Here is a 23,506-nt window from a genome sequence, read left to right as displayed (position 1 = left end):
AGCCCTGGGGGAGGGGCGCGTCGGGCCGAGGTCGGGCATCGACTGGCCCTGCCTGGCGCAGCCCCGGCCCCTGCGGCGGACTGCGGTGCTCATCAGACCTGAGCAGTCGCTCGGCTTGCGCTCGGGGAGGGAGCCAGGTGAGCCGCCTGGGAAGGCGGGGCGCGGTGGTGTGGGGATGCTTAGCACCGCAGTTTCCCGGATCCCTTCCTGTTCTGCGCAAATCCGGAGGAAGGGAAAAGGGGTGTAGGTGGGAGGGGGAATCGGGCTGGAGAGAGACAGGGTCGGGAGAACGACCGTTCCTTTGGGGGAGAGGCACGTGTACCCGAGTGTGTGTGTGCGTGCGTGTGCGTGTGTGTGTGTGCTGCACGGTTGCACGTTGTGTCTATGTACCTGCAGGCTTGTGCTTGTTTGTCCCGTGGAGTCAGCTCTCTGTTCTATGCCCAGAGAGTGTGCAGGTCCGTCCTGCCTGGGTTTGGACCTTGGGCCCGGCCATTTGCGTCCTTGCCTTCACCACTGTGGGTCAATCTCCATTTGTGTTTCGTGCATGGTTTATTGTTTCTGAAACGTAAATTCCCGGAGGAATTATTAAACGTGTCTGCTCTCACCTGGCTACTAACATCGAGGCTCGCCCCCTTCTCTCGGCAGCCTGGGGCCGAGGCCAGGGCCACTATGGCGCTACCTCCTGAGCCAGCTACCCTCCCGCACACACTGCTGCTCCTGCCAGCCCTTCTGAGTTCAGGTACACTCCTGTTCATCCCTTGGCCATGCATTTCTGGGGTCAAATCCCCCTCTCTCCCCTCCTTGCTTGCACCTTTGGTTTGGGTACCCACTCTAGGCCCCAGGCACCAGAGCTGGGTTCCCCTCATCCACCTACTCAGGGTCCAGCCAGTCCCTGCTGAGAGAACCCAGGTACTCTGTCTCTTGGCTTGCTGTCCCACTGTAACGACCTCATCCTGGTCACAGAACAGTACCAAGCTTCCACAACCCTCCCCAGAACCTGCTGTGTTCCAGGTTGGGGGGAGTTGGCGCCCCAGATTGATGGTCAGACCTGGGCTGAGCAGACACTTCGAGAGAATGAACGCCACGCCTTCACCTGCCGGGTGGCAGGGGGGCCTGGCACCCCCCAATTATCCTGGTACCTGGATGGACAGCTGCAGGAGGCCAGCACCTCAAGACTGCTGAGCGTGGGCGGGGAGGCCTTCTCTGGAGGCACCAGCACTTTCACTGTCACTGCCCAGCGGGCCCAGCATGAGCTCAACTGCTCCCTGCAGGATCCGGGCAGCGGCCGGTCAGCCAACGCCTCTGTCATCCTCAATGTGCAATGTGAGTGACCCCGAGGGGGACTGGGGGAAAGGTTCTCTGTGCAGGGACCCCCGGCAGCCACCACACAGGTGGTCTGATAGGGCATTTAACAAACACCTAAGCACTTTGTAAATATTAACTCACTTTATCCTCACAGTAATCCTGGGAGGTAATTACTATTGTCCCATTTTACAAATGAGAAAACTGAGGCACAGAGAGGTTAAGCAATCTGCCTGAGGCCATATAGCTGGTAAGTAGCAGGGCCAGGATTCAAATCTGGACATTTTGTTTCTTAATCTTCGTTTATACAAAACAGTTGCCTCTCTGGTAGACCCAGCTATGCTGTTTCCTGGTGCCACCCAGGAAAGGTCCAGGCCCCTGGCTCCCTTCTGGATTTGGGAAGAAAGGGCAAGGTCGAGGGGGAAGGGGCTGTGGTGGGAACATACTGGTCTCTGCTTTGCACCAGTTAAGCCGGAGATTGCCCAGGTTGGGGCCAAGTACCAGGAAGCTCAGGGCCCGGGCCTCCTGGTCGTCCTTTTTGCCCTGGTGCGTGCCAACCCACCTGCCAACGTGACCTGGATCGACCAGGATGGGCCGGTGACTGTCAACACCTCTGACTTCCTGGTGCTGGATGCCCAGAACTACCCCTGGCTCACCAACCACACCGTGCAGCTGCAGCTTCGCAGCCTGCCACACAACCTCTCGGTGGTGGCCACCAACGACGTGGGTGTCACCAGTGCCTCGCTCCCGGCCCCAGGTGAGCACTCTCAGCCATGGGCCCAGGAAAGCCTCAGGGGGTGTGGGAAGTGGGAAGACTTGTTGCCCTTCGGGTGAGTCTGGTGAATGAGCTGTCCCCAGACACCTTGAGCAAGGAGGATAGAGTAGTGACTTGTGGCATCTCAGAGTTGGGGCCCTGCCCACTTGGAACCTAACCAGAGGACGACCTGCAGGGCTCCTGGCCACCCGGGTCGAAGTGCCACTGCTGGGCATTGTTGTGGCTGGAGGGCTTGCCCTGGGCACCCTGGTGGGGTTCAGCACCTTGGTGGCGTGCCTGGTCTGCAGGAAAGAGAAGAAGACCAAAGGTAGGGCCAAAGCAGGGTTGGGGCAGAGGGCGGCCAGGGGAGCGGAGATGAGGTCAGGGAGTGAGTGTCAAGGGCATGGGCAGCCAGTGGAACTGGGCTGCCAAGTGGTGGGACAGGTCTTCCCGAGCATGGTCATGGGCAAGACCACACGCACCTCAGGTAGCAGGGCCGGGCACTGGGTACCCAGTCTGGGCATCTGAGAGTCCCCTTGCCTGAGGGCCCTGGGCCTGTGAGGGCAGAGGGCAGAGCCCCGAGTGGGTGGGCTCACTGAGACGGTGGCATGGTTTCTTTCTCCTCAGGCCCCTCCCGGCGCCCATCCCTGATCTCTAGGTAACTCTTCCTGGGCCTGAGTGGATGGGCCACACGGAGACGCAGCAGGGGTGGGTGGGATCCTGGAACAGGCCCCAAGCAGGAATCTGCGCCTGCTGGTACCGGGGCGCAGCCAAGCCTTTGTCCGCCTTGTAGTGACTCCAACAACCTGAAGCTCAACAATGTGCGCCTGCCCCGGGAGAACATGTCCCTCCCGTCCAACCTGCAGCTCAACGACCTGACTCCGGATGCCAGAGGAACACCCAGGACCCTGTTTGCCCCTGCTTTATCTTCAGAGGTGTTCCTGAGAAAAAGAGAGACCCTGGGCCTTAGGAGGGGCTAGACCCCATCGGGCATGTGCCTCGTCCTGGGCACCACCTGCTTTGTCACCCCACAGGGAAACCAGCGGACCGGCAGACAGCTCAGAACAACAGCCGGCCGGAGCTTCTGGACCCGGAGCCTGGAGGTCTCCTCACCAGCCGAGGTATGAGAAAGGGGCTTGCTGCCCTCCTCCTCTGCTCCTTGGCCCTTTTACTTGTACCAGAGGCTTCTGAGTCCCCAAGGGCAGAGAGTGGTCTCCCAACCTCCAAGGAATGGCAGTTACTGATATTCCTGGCATCTCTGGCCCCACAGGTTTCATCCGTCTCCCAATGCTGGGCTACATTTATCGGGTGTCAAGTGTGAGCAGTGATGAGATCTGGCTCTGAGCTGAGGCCGAGACAGAGGATGCCTTCTTGGCATCTGGACCCCCTCCCGGTCCTCCTCCAAGGCATCCTTTGCCTGGCCACGTTGCCAGCATGGAGAGGCCACGCCACTGCCACTTTTGCTTGCCCTCTGGGACACAGGTATCTTTGGCAAGGCTGCCAACTGGACCTAAGCCCTTGTTCCAACTTCAGTTGGAGGCCTATGCCCAGGCCAATGGAGCACTTTGTCTGGTGTGCCTGGAGGTTATCCCACATCTAAGGGTGGGGTGGCCCTGTTGGCTTGGGCCGGCTCCGTGCCCCACAGTGGTACGCTTCAGCACCTGATACAGCAGGCATGGGGCAGGCCTGGTTGGGAAGGCCCTGCATGTCCTGGATCTCCTTCCCGTGCTATACGCAGCTTTGTTCCCTCAGGAAAAAGTAGGACCCTGCTAGCTATAGAGAACCAAATTGCCCTTTGCACAGGAACCAACCCCTGGCCCAGGGGTACTGGCCAAGCACAAACCAGTCCCTTTTGCTGCATACCTCTTTACTCCCCTGTCCCCGCCTCCTCTTGGGCATCATAAGTTATACAGTGGACCTTCTCCACTTCTTCACTGGGCACTAGACGTCCCCACTGGCCTGGCTCCTGGTGGTGCCAGTGCCTGGTGTTAGCATAAGGCAGGAGAACAGTGGGAGGTGAGAAGCCTGCTGCATCAAGACTGCATGTAGCTCTGCATCATTTCCTTACAGTGTTAGCACTTTAAGCACATCTCCTGGGGAGGGGGTGAGCTAGGACCCCAGGGCCGTCCATGGCTTCCCCAAGTCTGGCCTTTTAATGATTCACTGTGAGTGCCCTGCGTCCTCAGGGTTGATGGTTTCCCACTTAAAATGTCTCCCCTACCGTGGGACCCCAGCAGGAAGCCGTTCCTCCTGTCCCACCCTGTGTTAAGGGGACAGTCAGAGTGGCACATAATTTGACATTGCCAGAAACCTTAGGAAGACATGGGAAAAGGAGGGAGACCACATATCCCAAAACAACCTAAGGACACTTTTGAAAAGCAACATGGAAAAGATCACAAACGAATAGAGTGCTAAGTATATTTTTCCCTCCTTGATATCTTGTTTTGTAATTTTTCTCATGTTACTGCTAGGACAGTGCTGAGCACACAGTAGATTCAATAAACTTGACTGAGTGAATGTTACATGTCTGAATCATTCCTTCAAATATGTTTCTTTTAAATTGAACTATAGTTGATTTACAATGTTGCATTAGTTCAAGTATACAGCGAAGTGATTCAGGTGTATATGTATACTTTTTCAGATTCTTTTCCATTATAGGTTATTACAAGATACGGAATATAGTTCACTGTGCTATACAGTAGGTCCTTGTTTATTAGTTTTACATATAGTAGTGTGTATATGTTAATCCCAAACTCCTAACTTATCCCTCCCCCCACTTTTCCCCTTTGGTAACCTTAAGTTTGTTTTCTATGTGAGTCTGTTTTTGTTTTGTAAGTTCACTTATCATTTTTTAAGATTCCACATATAAGCGATACCATTTATCTTTGTCTGACTTACTTCACTTAGCATGATAATCCCTAGGTCCATCCCTGTTGCTGCCGATGGCATTATTTCATTCTTTTTTATGACTGAGTAATATTCTGTTGTATATACACACTGTATCTTCTTTATCCATTCATCTGTTTCTGAACACTTAGGTTGCTTCCAAGTCTTCGTTATTGTAAATAGTCCTGCTGTGTACGTTGGGGTACGTGTATCTTTTCAAATTAGAATTTTGTCTTTTCTGGATATATGCCCAGGAGTGGGATTGCTGGATCATATGCTAACTATTTTTAGTTTTTTGTGGAACCTCCATACTGTTCTGCATTGTGGCTGAATCAGTTTACATTCCCACCAACAGTGTTGGAGGGTTCCTTTTTCTCCACACCCTCTCCAGCATTTTTTTTTAGACTTTTGATGATGGTCATTCTGACCAGTGTAAGGTGATACCTCATTATAGTTTTGATTTGAATTTCTCTAATAATTAGTGATGTTGATTATCTTTTCATGTGCTGGTTTGCCATCTGTACTTCTTTTTTGGAGAAATGTCTTATTTTGTTCTTCTCCTGCCCATTTTTTGATTGAGTTGTTTGTTTTTTTGATAACAAGCTGTATGAGCTGTTTGTATATTTTGGAAATTAAGCCTTTGTCGGTTGCACTGTTTGCAAATATTTTCTCCTAGGCCATAGGTTGTCTTTTTGTTTTGTTTGTGGTTTCCTTTGCTGTGTGAAAGCTTGTAAGTTTGATTAGATCCCATTTGTTTATTCAAGTACTTTTAAAAATTATTTATTTGGGGGGGATGGTTAATAGAGGTACTGAGGATTGAACCCAGGACCTTGTGCAAGCTAAGCATGTGCTCTACCACTGAGCTATACCCCTAGCCTCTATTCAAGTGTGTTTTTTAAATGAAATCTTTAAATCACACAGCAGAGAAAACATAGCAAACACCTGTGTACCCACCATGCAACTCTGTTGAATCTTAACACTTTACCTGATTGGCTTCAGATCTTTCATGTTTAAAAATACATATTATTTCTTTAGGGGGGTGAGTATAGCTCAGTGGTAGATCGCATGCTCAGCATGCATGAGGGTCCAAGGTTCAATCCTCGGTACCTCCATTTAAAAAAAAAATCAGAAGAAAAATATTAAGAAATAATAAATAAATATTATTTAATTACACTGTTCCCAGTGACAGAGCTGACGTTTTCTATTTCAGGCGTGCTGGGGGATCATAGCTATGTCCAGTGCCTGATTAGCACTTGGTTGATACCACTTGGCAGCCTCTTCCTGTCACAGGATACAGCTAAGCCATGCTGAGCCCCTCTGCCCTGACCACGGGTATGGAAGACTCCGACTAGGCTGTGATTTTTCCAAAAAAATTTTCTGGGGGATCATGAGGGGGAAGAAGACTAGAAACAGGATGAGTTATTTGAGGGCAGGTTGGCTTCCAGCCATGCTCTTTCCTTACCTTTCTTGTTCAGTGTTTTCCTCCATGGGAATGGCTAGGCCTGCCCCAGCCTCCCGAGAGAAGCTGATTTTGCATTTAAGTTCCTTCGTGGCTCCAGGACTTTCAGGGGCCAGGGTGGCTCACTGTCATTTCTGTTCCCCTTGGGAGGTCCTGGAATGCCTTCCTTGATGGCTCTTAGGCAGGTCTACAAGCCCCGAGCAGCTGCACTCAAGGCTGGACTCTAGCAGAAGGGTTTGCTCTTCCTGGCAAATCTCCATCCTTGCAAGTGTTTGTTAAGGGGTGGACTTTCAAACTAGTGTCCCAATTTTGCATACATATCCCTTAGATCAGAGATTCCTTGTTCCTTTGTTAAGTTAAAGACCCCTTGGAGAATCTGATGAAAGTTAAAGACTCTTTTCCCAGAAAATGTAGATTAAGAAAGCCCATCAAATTACAACATGGATGAACCTTGAAAACGTGAAATGAAAGAAGCCAAACCCAAAAGAACACATATGACTCCACTTATAAGAAATGCCCAGCATAGGCAAATCTACAGAGACTGAGAGTAGGTTAGTGCTTGCCAGGGGCTGGGGGAGGGAAGAATGGGGCATGACTGCTAATAAACATGGGGTTTCTTTCTGGAGTGACGAAAATGTTCTGGAATAAGTCTGGTGCACAACTTTGTGAATAGACCAAAAACCACTGAATTGTACACTTTATAAGGGTGAATTTTATGATATATGAATCATGATAATTTGATTTGTACATTTCACTATATATAAATTTCACCTGACAAATGAACCATAAGTAAATATTAATGTATTTTACTTTATATTAATCCAGTTAATTATATACATGCTGAAATGTTTAGGGGCAAAGTGCATTGATGGCTGCAACTTACTTGAAATGTATCAAAAAATAAGATAGACTGATGAGTGGATAGAGAGGTATGGATATGTGATAAAGCAAATTTAGCAAAATGTTAATTATAGGATTTAAGTGGTGAGAATTTAGGGTTCACTATACAGTTCTTCCAAAATTCTTCGATAATTTTCATATATTCATAATTCAAATTGTAGTAAAACTCATGACAGAAGTCCTTATAAAATAATCAGGGGATCCCTGATCTAGTTGCTTCTCTGATGTTTCTGAAATCTTTTTGATCTTTCTAAGGATCATGGAATTTTCAAGCCTTACCAATGCCCCTGACATGATAGTTCCCCCTTTCCTGGGAAAGAGCACCAATTTTTAGTATATTTCAGTCATCTAATCTTTAATCTTTACCCTCCAATAATAATAGGCAGGTTGCTAGTGACCTTGAGCTGGAATATGAGGAGTCCAGCATTTGGGTGGGCCGAGCTCAGGCTGTGTTTCCCATTGGGACTATGTTTTACTGAATTCCTCCAGACACAATAGACTGTTTAATAAAGACTTGTAAAAATTAATGTTCAACTTTGTACATTGCTGTAGGAGTGTACATGGTGCAGCCACTGTGGAAGGTAGTCTGGCATTTCCTCAAAAAGTTAAACACAGAATTACCCTATGATCCAGTAATTCCACTTCTAGGTTTAGTCCTCAAATAATTGAAAGCAGCACTTCTCTGAAGGAGATTCAAGGCTCTGTTGAATGGACTCGGGGTGAATCCCAATGGCCTTAGCTTGTTGCAAAAAGCCAGGGATGGCTTCACTGTTTAAAATGGCCCCCCGCTGAGGTGCTGGCTTGTGTTTCTAAGTGCGGTAAGGCTGTGACGTGCCTTATGGGGAAAGTGTGTTAGACAAACGTCACTGTGCGTGGCTTACAGGGCTGGTGGCTGTGAGTTCAGTGAATCAGAGGTTGGCTGACGAAAATGTTATGACAGAGGCACACAGGAACCTAATGCTGTGTTGCCCCTAGGAGCAGTGGTTCAGTATTTGCTAACTCAGTGTTCTCGTGGTGACTTTCTGGAGCGCAACTCCCGGGAATAATGAGCATCGACTGCACTTACTGGTGCCGAGTCCCGGCTCTAGCCTGAAAAGGCAATCTGACGGTGCCCTGAACACCTAACAGGGGATCGGAGTTCCTGTCACGTTTTGCCCCTCTTTTTCCCTCTGAGTGAAACGTGAGCATGGATGGTACCCATCTGAGAGCGGCACCTGGTCCCGACATGGTGTCCACCTGAGACTCGAGCTCAAATGCTCCTCAGATCCAAGCATGATGTGACCATCAGAGTAGGCTTACGGGTCTGTAAGAGACGATTCCCCTCCTGACCATGTGTTCCTTGTATATATGTATTAGGTGGACAATGTAGCATTTTAATGTAACTTTCTCCTCTAATTAATTCTCACCCCACTTTCCCCCCATATCAGTATTTGGCTCCATTATCCATCCAGCTGCTCAGGCCAAAAAAGGGCTGTTTTTTCAGCCCTCCTGATGCTTTTGTAACCAATTGCCCATATTTAACACACTTTGTTAAAAATAACTAGGTTTCTGACTTCCTGAGTGGAGCTTAGCTTACAGAACCTCCAGAGTATTTCCTGAATCTGTCCATCTCTCCTGCTACCACTACTCCCAAACATCATCCTCTCTCACCTGGCTGACTGCGGTAGCCAGGCTCCCTGAGACCACAACCAGACAGACAAGTCTGGCGCTAGACGGGCTGGTGGCCTGTAAGGTGGGCAGCACTACCTGGTGAGAGACCCCCAGAAAAAACAAGTTCTGGGAGAAAAATGCTTCCCCTCTACACCAGCCTTGCAGGACTGGGGTGTGTTACTATTCACGTAATGCCTACACCTAGGCCAAGTTTCTTATCTCTGCCTATGCTCAGTCTTCTCTCATATTAAAGAATAGCAGGATAACCTGAAAGATAAGAGCATTTTATATGTATCATATTTGTCAACTAACTTTAAGACTGAAAGAAATAATTCTATTGCTATCTCCAGAAGAACATCTTTAACCCTTCCCCCCAACCTGAGCATCCTCGGAGCCCAGAAATTCCAGTTCTTCTAACTCAAATCCTCACAGCAGTGTGGATGCATGATTCCCTTGGGAAGGGAATCCGAGACGGGCATCAGGCGTCTAACAACCATGTGCAGTGCTTTCTGGCAGAGAAAGGGGTAGGACATGCACTGTTACCAAGTCAAGCTGTGAGGGGGGACAGGATGCCAGGTGGCTGACAACGATTCTCCTTCTAAGATGGCGTACAGTAAACAGCTCAGCCTTGAAACAGAGCGACATGGGAGGTGTCTCAGCTGAAGGTTAATGTCTCTGCATCTCCAGCTTGGGAGGTGGAGTTGGATGGAGGGGTGAATGCTTTCTTGCCTTCAGCTAGAGCTTTAAAATGCTGCAAAGAAAGAGGAGAGGGAACGTGGAGCACTTGGGACATGCTAGTTACTGCATTTTAGCAAGAACTAACCTCTTTACAACGCTTTAAGTTCCCATTTTCTCCCATTTCTACTTCCAGAACAATTCCTTGGTGTTGTCTTTGAAAAACAGCTAAAAACTTGCCCAACCTCCTTCAAAACTGAACCCCTTTTTTCCTTGCTTCCTGCTTCCATTCATTAGGCCACTTGGTGCTCTTGTAAGAATGCGTGTCCATGGTAGAGCCTCACCTAGTCTTGTCCAAGGGCCACATATCTCTGCTCCCTCCCCTTCCTCTGAAAGCCCCACCCCTGCCTGCTCTGCAGTCCTCTTCATTATGGGGAAGGTAACGTAACTCCAGGCAGAGACATCCTCCACCGTCACAGCACAGGACCACAGCAGACCCAGAACAGTGGTGACGGCAGCAGTCCTCACTATGCCTCAGCCAGTCTCCAGTGCTCGTCTTACCTGTGAGTTCTTGAATTCCGAGTAGAGGGAAAAGAGCAGATGGAGGGACTGAATCCGACTCTTGTAGACAGGGATGTCTAGGATGGCTGAAACCAAGAACTCCCGTGAGTAGAAACGAACCAACCCAGGAATTATGGGGCATTTCTGTTTACAATGGCCAACTCTCTCCCAAATGAGATGTGCTTCTATCACCTTGGGGGTTAAATGCCTGGCAGGTAGTCACATAAACCCAAACACCACCCTCAAGTGCTGCCGAACAGCACAGCCAGCTTAAAGTGAAGGCTGTAACTCAGCGTAAACAAGCCTTTTCAACAGCCCACAGTGAATTTATCCAGAAACGGGGTCAAGGAAGGGCTGGAAGAGCTTACCACAGATCATGTCAATGTACTCTGCCAGGCTGCAGTCGATCTCTGCTGTGGGCAGGCTCACCTAGGAGGGGCGTGGGATGGACCCAAGTCAAAAGGCTGAAATCTCAGTGGTCCTCGCATCACTCTCTTTCTCTGAAGGAAAAGTGCTCCGAGCTTAAGGGGTGATATGAGCTGAGCTGTGTTCACCCTCAATTCATATGTTGAAGTTCTAACCCCTAATGCCTCAGAATGTGACTATATTTGGAGATACGGTTGTAAAAGAGATAAAGTTAAAATGAGGTCACTAGGGTGAACCCTAATCCAGCATGACTGGTGTCCTAAAAAGAATAAACTAGGATATGGACACACACAGGGGGAAGATCACGTGAAGACACAGGGAGAAGACAGCCAGGGAGAAAGGCTCTAGAAGAAGTCAACTCTGCTGACAGTCTGATCTCCAACTTCCAGATGGCAGAAGTGTGAGAAAATAAATTTCTGTTGCTTAAGCCACCCAGTCTGTGGGACTTTGTTATGGCAGCCCTAGCAAATAATACAACGCACCTTTTTTTTTTTTCCCTGATCAGTAAAATAGAATTGGTCATACTCATTAACCACCAATGTAGTAGATAATGTAACAGGATCAAAAGATTTTGTAAGTAAAATACACTGCTGTGCAGTCTTCCTCTGTGTATTTGTGAAGAAGAAACTGGTTATGGCCAAGTATTTGTAGTTACTTGGTGTTATAAGGCCTGATGGTCTTTGGACATCACAAGAACAGAAAAAATGGACATGACATCTCAGATGATAGGCTCCGGATCTAAACCATTCATACTGTAAGTTTAAAAACCATTGGCTTCTTAGAAGTTTTTCATTCTCTTTTTACAAACATCAAGATGTATATGGTTCTGCAACTTCCTTTTTCTACTTAACATGTCATTGATATTTCTCTGTATAAGAGCAAAATAAGGCCAAATATATTCCATTGTGTAAGTGTTTCACTGAATGGATGTACTACAATCTATTCAATTCCCTAATTAGGTATTTTCCCTCAACTATAGCATTTTAAATGCTTTGAGAAAAGGGATTGTTTTCAAATTCTTTGCTTTTACAACAATTTCTCAATAAAAATGTCCCGCCCCCCCAAAAAAACCCCTCTGTCTTCGTGGAGCTTATATTTTAGTAGGGAGAAACAAAAAAACAGAGTAAGTATAGTATGTTAGAAGGTAAGTATCATGGAGAAAAGCAGGGAAGGAGGCTGGGGAACGCGGAGTAGCAATTTGAAACATCACAGCCAGGAAGGAGCTGTTAATGTCTTTGTTCTCTCTTGATATGTAAGAGCTCTCTGCTTGGATACTAATGTTGTCACATACATGTATTTAAGTAATTTTTCTTGGTCCATCACTTTGTAAACTTTGTTTACGGTAACTACTGGTACTTAGAATTTTTATATTTATATGAATCTAAACTGTCACATTTTCCCCATGATGACTTTTAAGGATCTTATTATGCAAAGAAACACCTATCTAACAGCATTAAATTAAGTATTTCTCCTATTTGTAAAAATGGTACTTATATAGCTTTATTTTTACTTTAACTGCTTAATTCACTGGGAATTCATGTATGCATATGGTTGAGACTTAGATCTATGTAATTTTTCTCAAATGGCTGGCCAGTCATCTAATCACAACCCATTCTATCTCTAATTATTTAAAATGCCATCTTTCTTTTTATTTATTTATAACACCTTTATTGTGGTATTGTTCCTGTATAGAAAACTATATATATTTCAAATGTACAATTTGATGAATTTTGATATATGTATACCCCAATGAAAGCACCACCACAATCAAGATAGCTAATATTTCCATCACTCCCCAGGAGGTGCAATTTTCGAATTCCCAATTTATCCCCTCTCACGCTCTTTACCCACTGGTAATGGTAAGTTTATTCTCTATGTCTGTGAGTCTGTTTCTGTTTTGTAAGTAAGTTCATTTGCGTTGTTTTTTTTTTTTAGATGGCACATATAAGCAATATCACGTGGCATTTTTCTTTCTCTTTCTGGGTTACTTCACTTAGAATGATGATCTCCAAGTCCATCCATGTTGCTTCAAATGGCATTATTTTATTCTTTTTTATGGCTGAGTAATATTCAATACTATTTTTCTCACAACAAATTCCCACATTCACATGGGTTTCTGGATTGTTACATGCTGCTCATCTAGTACATTACTGATTTATTGACTATAGCTTTATAATGTGTTCCTACTGTCTGGGAGGGCAAATCCTCCATTATTTTTTCCCAAAATTTTCATGATGAGTCTTAAAAACTGATGCTTTCAGATAAACTTTGTTACCAAATTTTCGATTTCTAAAAAATGCAGTTAAAATCCTAACGGAAATGGCATTACACTTACCAAGGGCACTGGGGAGGACAGCTGGTGCTGACAGCTGGTGCTGAGACTGATCCTCCCTTCCAGGAACGTGGCTTGACTCCTTACTCACTCAGAGCTTGTGTCATGCCCTTCATTAAAGTTTTATCATCTGTTTTCAGAAAGGTCTTAGCATTTCCCATTAAGTATATTCCTGGGAACTTTTTAAAAATGTGGGGTCATTATGAATGGGACATCAACTTCTCAGAATAGCACATATACCTCTGTGGAGAAGGTGGAATCTAAAGTAATAATACCGGAAGGACATATGTTCACCCGAAGGGATGTGTTAGAATGTTCACAGTAATGCTACAGAGTAATTTGTAGTAACTCAAAACTGGAAACCAGCCAAATGGCTATCATAGAATGGATAAATAAACCGTCATATATTCAAATAGTAAGATGCCATACAGTAATGAGAATAAATGTCCAACCACAATGTATGAAAGAATATGGATGAATCTCCATATGGGTGAACAATACAGAAGAGCAAATAAACAGAACACAAAAGAATATGATTAGACTTAGATAAAATGCAAAACATGCAAGCCTAACCTATGCGGTTAGACGTCAGAGTAGCGGTTACACTGGGAGGTGGAGGGGGCTTCCAGGCTACCAGCAATGTTCTGTTGTTTGATCTGATGTGTTGGTTGTAATTGGTAACAATCAGTTGGTACTAATTAATCAACACTTATGCATATGTTCCTGATTCTGTACTATACTTCAATTAAAAAGTTAATGATAATGATAATGATAATATAGGAAGAGAGAAGACATTGGGAACTAGAATGAATGCCGCAATTTCTGCTACCTTCTACTCACCTTTCCCAAAAGTTCTTCAAACTCTGGAGACCATTCTTGCATCAACGTGTCAATATCCGGCATAGGCCTGAAAGTGCAGAGGTAAATATGAACCAACAACACTGACCATCACAGCAACCTCTGCATCGCGATATTCTAGGATGAAGGGAGGTCCCCAATCTGGCGCATTAGGATTTCAGGAGAACAAAGATGGGCAGGCCAAACTTACCCAAGGCCTAGGGTTTGGAGAAGCTGGCTAAGTAATAATACCAGATAAATCACAATATTTATGTCTGCAATCTTAGCCAGTAGCTTCCAGGATCTCTAAGTCCTAGGTTGATCAAATATGTCCCAGCCTTGGGGCTCCCTTCTCAGAAGCAATGGCTTCTGGTGAAGGTTACCATGGGTTACCAAGGTAAAGAATGTGCTGTTCCTTACCTGGTGTAGTGCACAGTCGCAGGGGGCTTGGAACGGTGTAACTCAGAGATGCTCTCAATCCATGTGTCAATAGCCTTGGGATTCTTTTCTGCGTCTTCCAGGCTCTTTACTTTCATATGTTGCTAGAAAAATACAGGGAAAGCCTGGCTTATGGCATTGAAGGTGCTCTTTTGTTTTTACAGAGTGGCTCATCATATGCTGCTACTTCATATTCAAGGTAGCTGATGAAAAGGGAAGCCTGACAGCAGCCAAATGAAGATTACAGGAAACGCTGGGAAAATCTTCTGGAGCCAGGGGAAGGGGGCAGTCAATAGGATGGGAATGACCACAATGAGATACCATTTCACACCTTCTGGGATGGCTAGAATAAAAAGGACAGACAGTACAAAGTGTAGGTGAGGATGTGGAGAAACTGGAACTCTCATTCATTGCTGGGGGGCATTATAAAATGACTTAGCCTCTTTGGAAAATAGTTTGGCAGTTCCTCAAAATATTAAACAGTCACCAGATAGCCTAGCAATCCCACTCCTGCCTATATACCCAAGATAAATAACAATATACGTCCATGAAAAAACTTGCATAGCAGCATTATTAATGAAAGGGGAAACAACTGGTAAATGGATAGATAAAATGTGGTCTGTCCACATGGTGGAATACTATTCAGCCATAAACAGGGAATGAAGTAGTGACCAGGGTGGAGGCACAGGGGGAGTGAGGAGTGACTACTAATGGGAATGGGTTTCTTTTAGAATGATGAAAATGTTCTTAAATTAGATAGTGGTGATGGTTGTAAAACTGAATATACTAAAAAAAAAATCACTGAATTGTACAATGTAAAAGGGCAAATTTCATAGTAGGTAAATTATATCTCAGTACAACTGTTATTTAAGGTAGGTCTGGCTGAAACTATAGCCATCCCTCTTGATAGGCAGTAAGTCAACTGAGGCCTGTACTAGGCTACTTACTGTGATGTTGTGCTGTTTGGAATTCTCTGTTAACCAAAGTGAGAGCACTGTAGGGTCTGACTGCTTCGTAGAAGGCTCGTCCAATACCAATAAGCCAAGGTTGTCAGGCTTTCCATCAGGACGTGGAACCTGGTTAGGAGAAAGGTAAGAAAGCAGAGGAAAAAAAAAATGGGAGGGACATAAAAAGGTCACACTTGTTTCCAAAAAGCTGAAGACAAAGAGCTCTTCTGGTTCATCATTATCACTAGTATTAAAAAGCATGCCTGTAGATCATGCTGCACTAAAATACGATCTAGAAAAAAAATATATGGTCTATAGGACCTTAAATATAAAGCTGAAATCATAGGTAATTAGGAGGCAAATATATGACAGATTTTTAACACACAATGAGATAATTACTACCTAATAGCAATGAGTATAATTTGGAGTTGAAAAAAAGTTAAGAACTCCAGTGAAATGAAGACTATATATCAAGGTAGCCAATGCTAGTCAAGGAAATTAGTGGAGCTGTTAGAGTGATGGAGGGGTCAGAAGAAACACCTAAGGAGTCATTTGTAGGATGTTCTCACTGTACCTTTAAGAATGCATCAATATCCCCAACAGCTGGGATAAATTCAGGAATGAAAGGTTTCAGTTTGTGGTCTAGGTCAATCAGCTGAGGTGTGTACCTAGGAGATACGGGAAGGTGGAGACAGAGAAACTTACGTTATTATTCATGCTAAACAAACCCAAGGGGAATGGCCATGTTTTGGACCAGAGGAAGGAAAGGGCAAGGCGGGGCTGGGGGATATGGCAGGAGGTCCTGGTACTCACCGATTGATGTACTGGAAGAGTTCCTTAATCTCAGCAGAAACTGGCAAATGCTCATAATCCGCAGGATCATAGGCCCTGGGGAAGGAAAACGTGGTTCAAGGACGCCAGAGAAAAGCAGGTGCTGCTGAGCTCTGGCTCAGCCTGTGTCACTCAGCACAGGCACGTGACTCTGAACCTAGTTTCTGCTCCACCCACATCTGCCTTTCCTGAGTGGCTTGCAAGGCAACTTTAAAAATGATTATAATTAGCTCCAAGTTATTTCTGATAATAAAGAACAGGGTCACAGAAAATGCAGAACATAATTTAAAAAAAATTTTAGAATGTAGCAGAAATTTTTTTGAATGAAAGGGATGAAGAAAAAAGATGGAATGAGGTTTTAACTTCTGACATGAAAATGGTTTGCCCCAAGAAAAAAAGGAATTTTTACAAGGATGTTTCTCAGTGCTATGTATAAAAGTAAAAAGTTAGAAGCAAATAAAAAATCCAACACTTTTGAGAGATGGTTAGATATGTCAAGTTGAATACTGTAGTTATTAAAAGGTACTTGTATTAATACATGAAATGTATGAAAAAACCTGTAGAGCACATATTAATTACTGCAAGTAAAATGTAATGAACAAAGTATACAAGTGATTTGGAAAGTTATTTAAGACTCTTCTAAAAAAATATTCTTCTGGGGAGAACTGCTTAACAAAAAAACTAAATAGATTAATGATTTCAAGTTTACATTTTCCCAGATTATAATTTATGAAAGCAGGATCATGAAGTAAATTGGGAAGCATGGAAAGTCAGTCAGTTAGTGAACATTTGCCTAATTTATTTAGTGTCTACCTGCAGGTGGATAATCCAAAGGGAACTATTTTTACTTTTATTAAACTGCTTTTTACTCAATAAATGATGCTTGCACATGATAGAAAATAAAAGGTACAAAATGTATACAGTGAAAAGTTATGTCTCCCTTCTGCCTCTGTCCCCTTGCCACCAAGTTCCCTTCCCAAGAGTAATCAGTATTATTAGTTCCTAGTGTATCTTAGAGATAGTTCATGTAATATTTGTTTTATATACATGGTAGCACAGCATAAAGACCTCTATACCTTTTTAAAATGTAACAAACTCTCTTGGAGATTGTTCTTTACCAGTGCATAGAATGCTGCCTCATACATTTTAACGGCTAGAAGGGATTCCACTGATTGGCTAGATCATTATTTATTTAACCAGTAATTGTATTTTAAATGAATGGGTCTTAGAATCCACTTTGATTATAACCCACAGGGGTGGGTCATGATTAGTCTAGCACCAGGGCTGGAACAGGGTGAGGGGAATTTTCCCTTAAGCATCATCCAGGAACATCCTGCCTCAACATGGGGCTCTGGAAGCACCTATTCTCTACCTGTCCTAGTATTCCCTGTGCATGTATGTCCTTGCTAAACAGAAATGCTCTGGTATATGTATAAGTGATCTCCTCTTCCCTAGAACGTGACCTCCTTGAAGCCAGAGACCACAAGTTAAACTGACTCAGCAAATCCTCATGAAATCCCTGAGCCCACAAATGGTGCAAGTGACATCACAGGACTCAGTGCGGCAGTGGAGCCAGAAAAGAAGGAAAACTCCTTATGCTGGGTTTCTGAGCCATCGGACAATCCTAAGCAGAGGAGAGCATGAGAGCCGCTGGAATTTCACTTCTCACTGGCGCCCTCCCGTCCAGGGTTTGAAAGGAGGCATTTCCCTCCTGGGCAGGTAGGTGGGCTTTCCTCACCCCTCGAGGGGGGCCCCGTGCTCCTCATCGTCGTCATCGTCGTCATCAGAATCAGTTTCCGAGGAGTCGTCATCGTCATCGTCGTCGATTTCGCTGAAGCCCCGCTGAGGTGTCAGCCGTGAGGTCTTCTTCTTCTCCTGAGATCGAGCAGAGGAAGCACGAAAGTCCACATAAGAAGTTTAGGGCGCCTATGGCAGGTTCTCTCCTAGTGCTCCAACCATTGCCCTCCCGCCTGGCACCAGTTCGCGAGAAAGAGAAGGAAGCACTCCCCAGCAGGGCCTCGAGAACCTCCTTCTGCTCCTACTTAGCTACAAACTGAGTCCCCACTTTCTATAACCACAGTCTATTTCTCCACTTGAGACCTGGGTATAAATCTTATCCATCACGTATCTAATTTACCTGTTACTTAGGATGAGTCTGAGAACTCTGCATGAACTTTATCCAGTCAGTTTCAACTCTAAAACTTAGGGACTTTTTAAGAAGAAGGCAACTAACTGTAAATAGTTATTTGGGGAGGAAATGGGGGAAGATGAAGTGGGAAAGACAAACTTTAGGGGATCTTAACACTCACAAAGATTACAGGGATGAAATCTAGTATTTATTTTGCAGGACTGCCCAGAGTAAGCTGCTTGTGACTATCAAAAGAAGTAAGTTGATAATCAATGCCGCGCCTGAACTCTGACCAGCAGTTCCCAAGACACTGGGTTTTCCACTTCCATTCAATGGGTATCTGACCTATTCATGTTTCTCCTTCCTTCCCTGGTAAGTTAAATGCAATGGCTGTACATTATATCTCAAGATTGAGAGAGTCTTCTGTTCTTGGCATTACAACCCACCTTTCTGAGTTTCCGGTTCTCTGTGTACCATCCTACCCTCTCAAGCCCATGAGAAGGGGTCTGGTGGTGCCTGTGCAAGGGCAGTTGGGACAGGGTCCATGTCTTTGCCTCCAGGGCCTGGAGCCTGTGGCGTGCCCTCACTTAGGACCTGAAGGATGACTGGCCCCCTTTAAAAACAGGTTTTCAAGCTTAGTTTCCAAATGTCATATGCCTTACACTGAGATTAAGAAATGTTTGGTTCTAGTTTTAAAAATTATTTAATGTCTCTTACATTAAAGCAGCTAATGGTATATAAAATTGTGACACGTTACAGGACATCAGAAACTTCTTTGGGTCACATTTTCCTCTAAGCATAACACAGATTTATTACACAGAGAAAAATATGTTTTAATTAACCTGTAACAGGTGTGATAGGTGACGCAGTTGCAGAATTTGCCTTATTGGTATACAATTGATAAGAATCAGTGACTATGCCTTATTGGTATATAATCGATAAGAATCTCCAATAGTGTTCTTTCCTAATTCATAATCTGCTAAAATTATTTTTGGTCACATGGGAAGCAGTCTGGCAAAGGGAGCTTTTTAAGAATACTGTCAACTTAAAGACTATTCAAAAATGGATCCTTTTGGCTGATTCTGGGAACATATTAAATTGGAAAGACAAATGAGCCTTGAATATTGACTATACCATGATGAAGAATAAAAAAATTTAGGATGAATATACAAAATTAGGAGGTCAATTTAGGAAAATTGTTCACTTTTTATCTGTCTGCTTCTTCAAAGTTGTGTTTTGCAAAATTTGCATATCACAGACAAGATGCCTAAACAATTACTTTGTGGGTAAAATGTAAAACAGCACACTAGTCACAAAGCAGGGCTATCTTAAAACAGTACCTTTTAGGCTTTCTACAAAATTTGTCTCTATCCTTCTGCATTACTTCAAATGTTCTCCTTCATCTGAGGTTTCAAAACTCCCATTCTTGAGGGACAGTTAAAACGTAACCATTGGACCACGTGCTAAGGCTGAACACATGGGCTATAAGCAGAGCACATGTGCAGCTTTAAGGCTCTATCTGGCTAGAGCTGTAGGCATCTTCTCATCTTTCTTTCAGAAATGGTGATGCTCTCAGTTCATAGAATAATAACAGAGTGACATCTGGGTCTTAAGACTTCAAAATTAAAGTCTCTTTCACAAAATACTGGCAGTATCACAAGTGCTGACAAATGCCAAGACCAGTCATTCCAAACTTGCTTTATCATAAGAATTACTTGGAATGCTTGCTAAAAATACAGACTTCCAGGCTTTGACCTGCAAGCTTCTGATGAGGTGTAGTTCTGGGTGGGGACTGGTAATCTGTTGTTTTTTCTTTTTTTTAAATAAGTACCCAACTTGATTCTTATGACCAGAAAAGTCTGTGAAATACCAGCTTATGTTATATGAAATTCCTCACCAAAAAGTCAGCTGTAATAGTAGGCTTTATTCCTGAAGGAGAGTCAAAATCTTAAGGCACTTTGCTCTTGATTGTTGTCCATGAGCTCAAAAGTACCCAACCACTGGAGGTGAGTATTCAAGAAATATCTGCTACTGAACTGGTGGCATTTCAAACTAACTACTAAAAACTCAAAGCAGGAATTTCACAAGAAGCTGCAGGTTATACTGCACCTTGTTATTTTCCTCTTCATACTCCTCACTGCTTTTATCTGCCATAGTCTTGTCAGGAGGATGCATGGAACGAGGAAGTCCTTGGAAGAAAAGTTTCCCCTTTAGGTTATTGTTCAAATGATTTTTAAATGCAAATATTTTTAGTTTATAGTGCTTTATGCTCTAACCATTTTTTGGAACAGGATTTATAAGAACATTTAGCTGAAAGATAGGAAACTGAATTCTAGTCATAGCTCCATCAATTCAATTTAAGATATATTTGCTAAGCATTACTGTACTTAAGGCATTGGGTTAGACGTTACACTAATTGATTATCTGCCATTACATAAATAGTCTAAAATCCACCATTAGTTTTACACATTAGTGAAATGAGGTTGGTAATCAGTAAAGCAAAAAGAGTGCTGGATTTATAGTCAGAAGACTGGGTTTACTGGACAACTCTATTGCTTGGATAAAATGACTTAACCTCCCTGAGACTCAGTATTCCCACCTCTAAATGGAGTCAGTAATATTCCTCACTCAGGACTGTTGTAAGGATCAAATGAAAAAACTTATGTGGAAGGACCTGATCCAGTTCCTGGCAAATAACAGTCATAAATATGAATCTACAGCATGAATGAACCTTGAAAACATTATGCTAAGTGAAATAAGCCAGAGAGGAAAGGACAAATATTGTATGATTCCACTTATGTAGTACTTACACTAGGTAGTTCATAGATGTTACCAGGGGCTGGGGGAGTGGGGATGGGAATGGAGAGTTACTGTTTAACAGGTATAGTTTCTGTTCAGGGTGATGAAATTGTTCTGGAAATACAGTATGAATGTACTTAATACTACTGATTTGTACACTTCAAAACGGTTAAAATGGTAAATTTAATTTTGGGGGGTGGGGTTGATTAGGTTTATTTAGATATTTATGTATTTATTAATAGAGGTACTGAGGATTGAACCTAGGACCTAGTGCATACTAAGCACACATTCTACCACTGAGCTATACCCTTCCCCGCTAAAATGATAAATGTTATGCAAGGCAAATTTACCACAATGAACAAACAACCCAGAGTGTCATCCTTGATTCCTAACTCAAGAGCTAAATCTAATCCATCAGCAAGTCTTAGTGATTCCACTACAACAATACCTGTAGCATTTGCTGATTCTACTTCCTCAAAGTCCTCACCACATCCAAGCCACTATCACCTGAGCTCAGTCATTCCAACAGTCCACCAGCTCCCTGCTTTCACCTTTGCACCTTTCGGTCCATTCCACATGTAACAGCAGCACAGCCTCTAAAGCCCCGCTGGTTACGTCTCCTTCGTACCTCTGACACTACGTCTGATGCTACTCCCCTCTGCCACACGCTAGTCTCTTTCACGTCCTCACTCTAACCCAAGTTCTTTCTGGCCTTGGGGTCTTTTCACATTCTACTTGCTGCTCCCTCTTCCTGGCCTACTTTTCCTCAATGTCTGGATCCTTCTCATCCTTCACGTTTCAAACATCACCTCCTTAGATCTTCCCTGACCCCTCTATCAAAAGTAGGTCCCACTCCTCACCAGTATTCTCCATAACATCAAACTCTTTGCTTCCATCAATGTACTAAACACATCTGTAATTATGTTTCTTGATGGCATAGGGCATCTGTCTCCCATAATTACGAGCATCAGGATGGCTGAGTCAATGTCTCTTTTAACACCGTATACCTAGTGCCAAGCATAAGGCTGACAGATAGCAGACATTCAAAAGATGTTTGTTGAGTAAATGATGGAGTCAAGTCCTCTAAAACTATTCTGCTGAGATTTTAATTGGGATTGAAGGTTAAGGGCAGGTTACTGAAGCATCTTCAAAACTGAGCAAAACAGTTCTGATAAATTAAACAAACAAACAAACATGAACCCCTGGCAGATTGTGGACAGAGCCATATCATGAAGTAAATGGCGATGGGGAACACTGGTCAAGTTGAAGGAAGAGCCTGCAATCTAGGTGGCTGTATTTTCTCCCCCCTTCCCTAGTCAGAAAGCAGAAGCAATGGCAAGTAACGACTCTGAAAGCAAACATTTGCTACTATAAAATAGGAAATTCTTGGAGACAGCCATGAATCCATCCTGCTCTTTGTTCTGAGAACCATTTCTCTTCTTTCCTCTTCATTTGTCTCTTACCTTTGTGTCTCGAGGTTGAAGTATAAATACTTGCAACCTCTTCCGAGTCGTTAATCTCTAGACGCTCATCATATGTCTGGTTTTCTACAATCTTGGTCTAAACCAAAGAAGACATGGTTACATAACTCCTATCACGGGACATTAGCTCCTATCACGGGACATTAAGCACTCTGTGGCGAGGTGGATTCCAAACCAGCCCTGGGTCCTCTTCCTTACCCAAGGCATCAGTTTTACATGAAACCTTCACCCCCATTCAAACTTTCCTTAAGGCTTCTTGGCCCCAGGTCCTTCCAATCGGCTGCAGCCCTTATTCAGGAACTGCTGGCAGGCTGGCTGAGGAGTGAGGGAATCGTGGAGAGAAAGGACACCCAACTTCTGCAGCAGCTCCCCAAAGCTGTAAGATACGTGCGCTAAAGGCAGAACAGTATTCCCCTGTAGATAGCGGCTCTCTCCTCAGGTTCCGTCAGTTTTCTCAAGGCTGCCAGGGTTTCTCAGGGGTGGCTGTAGGGGCTCTAGAAAGAGTTCTGTCTCTGGGGTCATTTCAGGGCGAGGGTGGGGGTGGGGGAGTTCTCCGAAGAGAGGATAAACTCCAGTCCCTCCGTCCCATCCAATAACCCCGAAAGCATCACCCTCACCTCCACCGCCCACGTCTTGTAAGTCGGATCCCACTTAGGTTTCTTGGGGAGTAAAGGAAGCAGGATAGTGGCTGATGGCGTGAAGGAAGGGGAGAAGGAACAGCTCTCATGAAGATGGGAAAAGATGGAGAAGGATTAGGGAGAGGGAGAGGGGGCCCTTTCTATTCCTCTTGGGAGGGAGAAAGAGAATTCTCTTTCTGCTAGGGTGGGTACGAATTACCTGTAGCCCTTCTGAATCCGTCTCCTCTATATGGAAAGTACCCCAGCCGAGGGCTGAGGTCTCACTCCAATCTCAGCCCAGGCCACTTTAGGGCTCCTACTTGGAGCAACCTGCCTGTTGTCAGTCGCTAAGCAAAAATAAATAAATAAATAAATAAATAAAAATAAAATCGCGAGACTTGCTTTCACTCTCGTGAGACCTTCTCCACTCACTCGCGCGTTACGTCTCTTCCAGCGAAGGATCCAAGGAGGATCGAGGGGTTC

General features: G+C 44.5%; 2 protein-coding genes across 6 annotated transcripts; one reads left to right on the top strand and one right to left on the bottom strand.

Annotated features, from left to right (window-relative positions):
• Positions 1–3: 3 nt before the first annotated feature.
• TMEM25 (transmembrane protein 25) lies at positions 4–17,725 on the top strand. Of its 4 annotated transcripts, XR_012066712.1 has the most exons (10): positions 4–137; positions 646–739; positions 1,012–1,323; positions 1,769–2,059; positions 2,253–2,384; positions 2,684–2,714; positions 2,850–2,951; positions 3,092–3,177; positions 14,385–14,597; positions 17,454–17,725. XR_012066712.1 is itself a non-coding variant. In XM_072954073.1 (9 exons), the coding sequence occupies exons 2-9, from the start codon at positions 670–672 to the stop codon at positions 14,456–14,458; spliced, it is 1,098 nt and encodes a 365-aa protein (XP_072810174.1). In that variant the 5' UTR covers positions 4–137; positions 646–669; the 3' UTR covers positions 14,459–14,828. The 4 variants fall into 4 exon arrangements, 3 of the variants coding, with proteins under 3 accessions (XP_072810174.1, XP_072810173.1, XP_072810175.1); XM_072954073.1 differs by lacking the exon at positions 17,454–17,725 and having other exon boundaries at positions 14,385–14,828; XM_072954072.1 differs by lacking the exons at positions 14,385–14,597; positions 17,454–17,725 and adding an exon at positions 3,327–4,578.
• Positions 7,782–23,479, bottom strand: IFT46 (intraflagellar transport 46). Of its 2 annotated transcripts, none has more exons than XM_006207761.3 (12): positions 23,244–23,479; positions 22,389–22,485; positions 20,236–20,315; positions 17,737–17,873; positions 15,981–16,055; positions 15,742–15,835; positions 15,168–15,296; positions 14,203–14,324; positions 13,786–13,852; positions 10,556–10,616; positions 10,188–10,273; positions 7,782–9,702 (listed from the first exon to the last, which is right to left on the bottom strand). In XM_006207761.3, exons 3-12 carry the CDS (start codon positions 20,299–20,301, stop codon positions 9,607–9,609), a joined length of 933 nt encoding a protein of 310 aa, XP_006207823.2. In that variant the 5' UTR covers positions 20,302–20,315; positions 22,389–22,485; positions 23,244–23,479; the 3' UTR covers positions 7,782–9,606. The 2 variants fall into 2 exon arrangements, with proteins under 2 accessions (XP_006207823.2, XP_072810176.1); XM_072954075.1 differs by lacking the exon at positions 23,244–23,479 and adding an exon at positions 22,605–23,204.
• Positions 23,480–23,506: the final 27 nt, after the last annotated feature.

Source organism: Vicugna pacos, chromosome 33 (genome assembly GCF_048564905.1).
Source record: "Vicugna pacos chromosome 33, VicPac4, whole genome shotgun sequence".
In the NCBI taxonomy this organism is placed as follows: Eukaryota; Metazoa; Chordata; class Mammalia; order Artiodactyla; family Camelidae; genus Vicugna; species Vicugna pacos.
The sequence above is the reverse complement of the archived record's forward strand: the minus strand, read 5'-3'. Positions and strand labels throughout refer to the sequence as shown.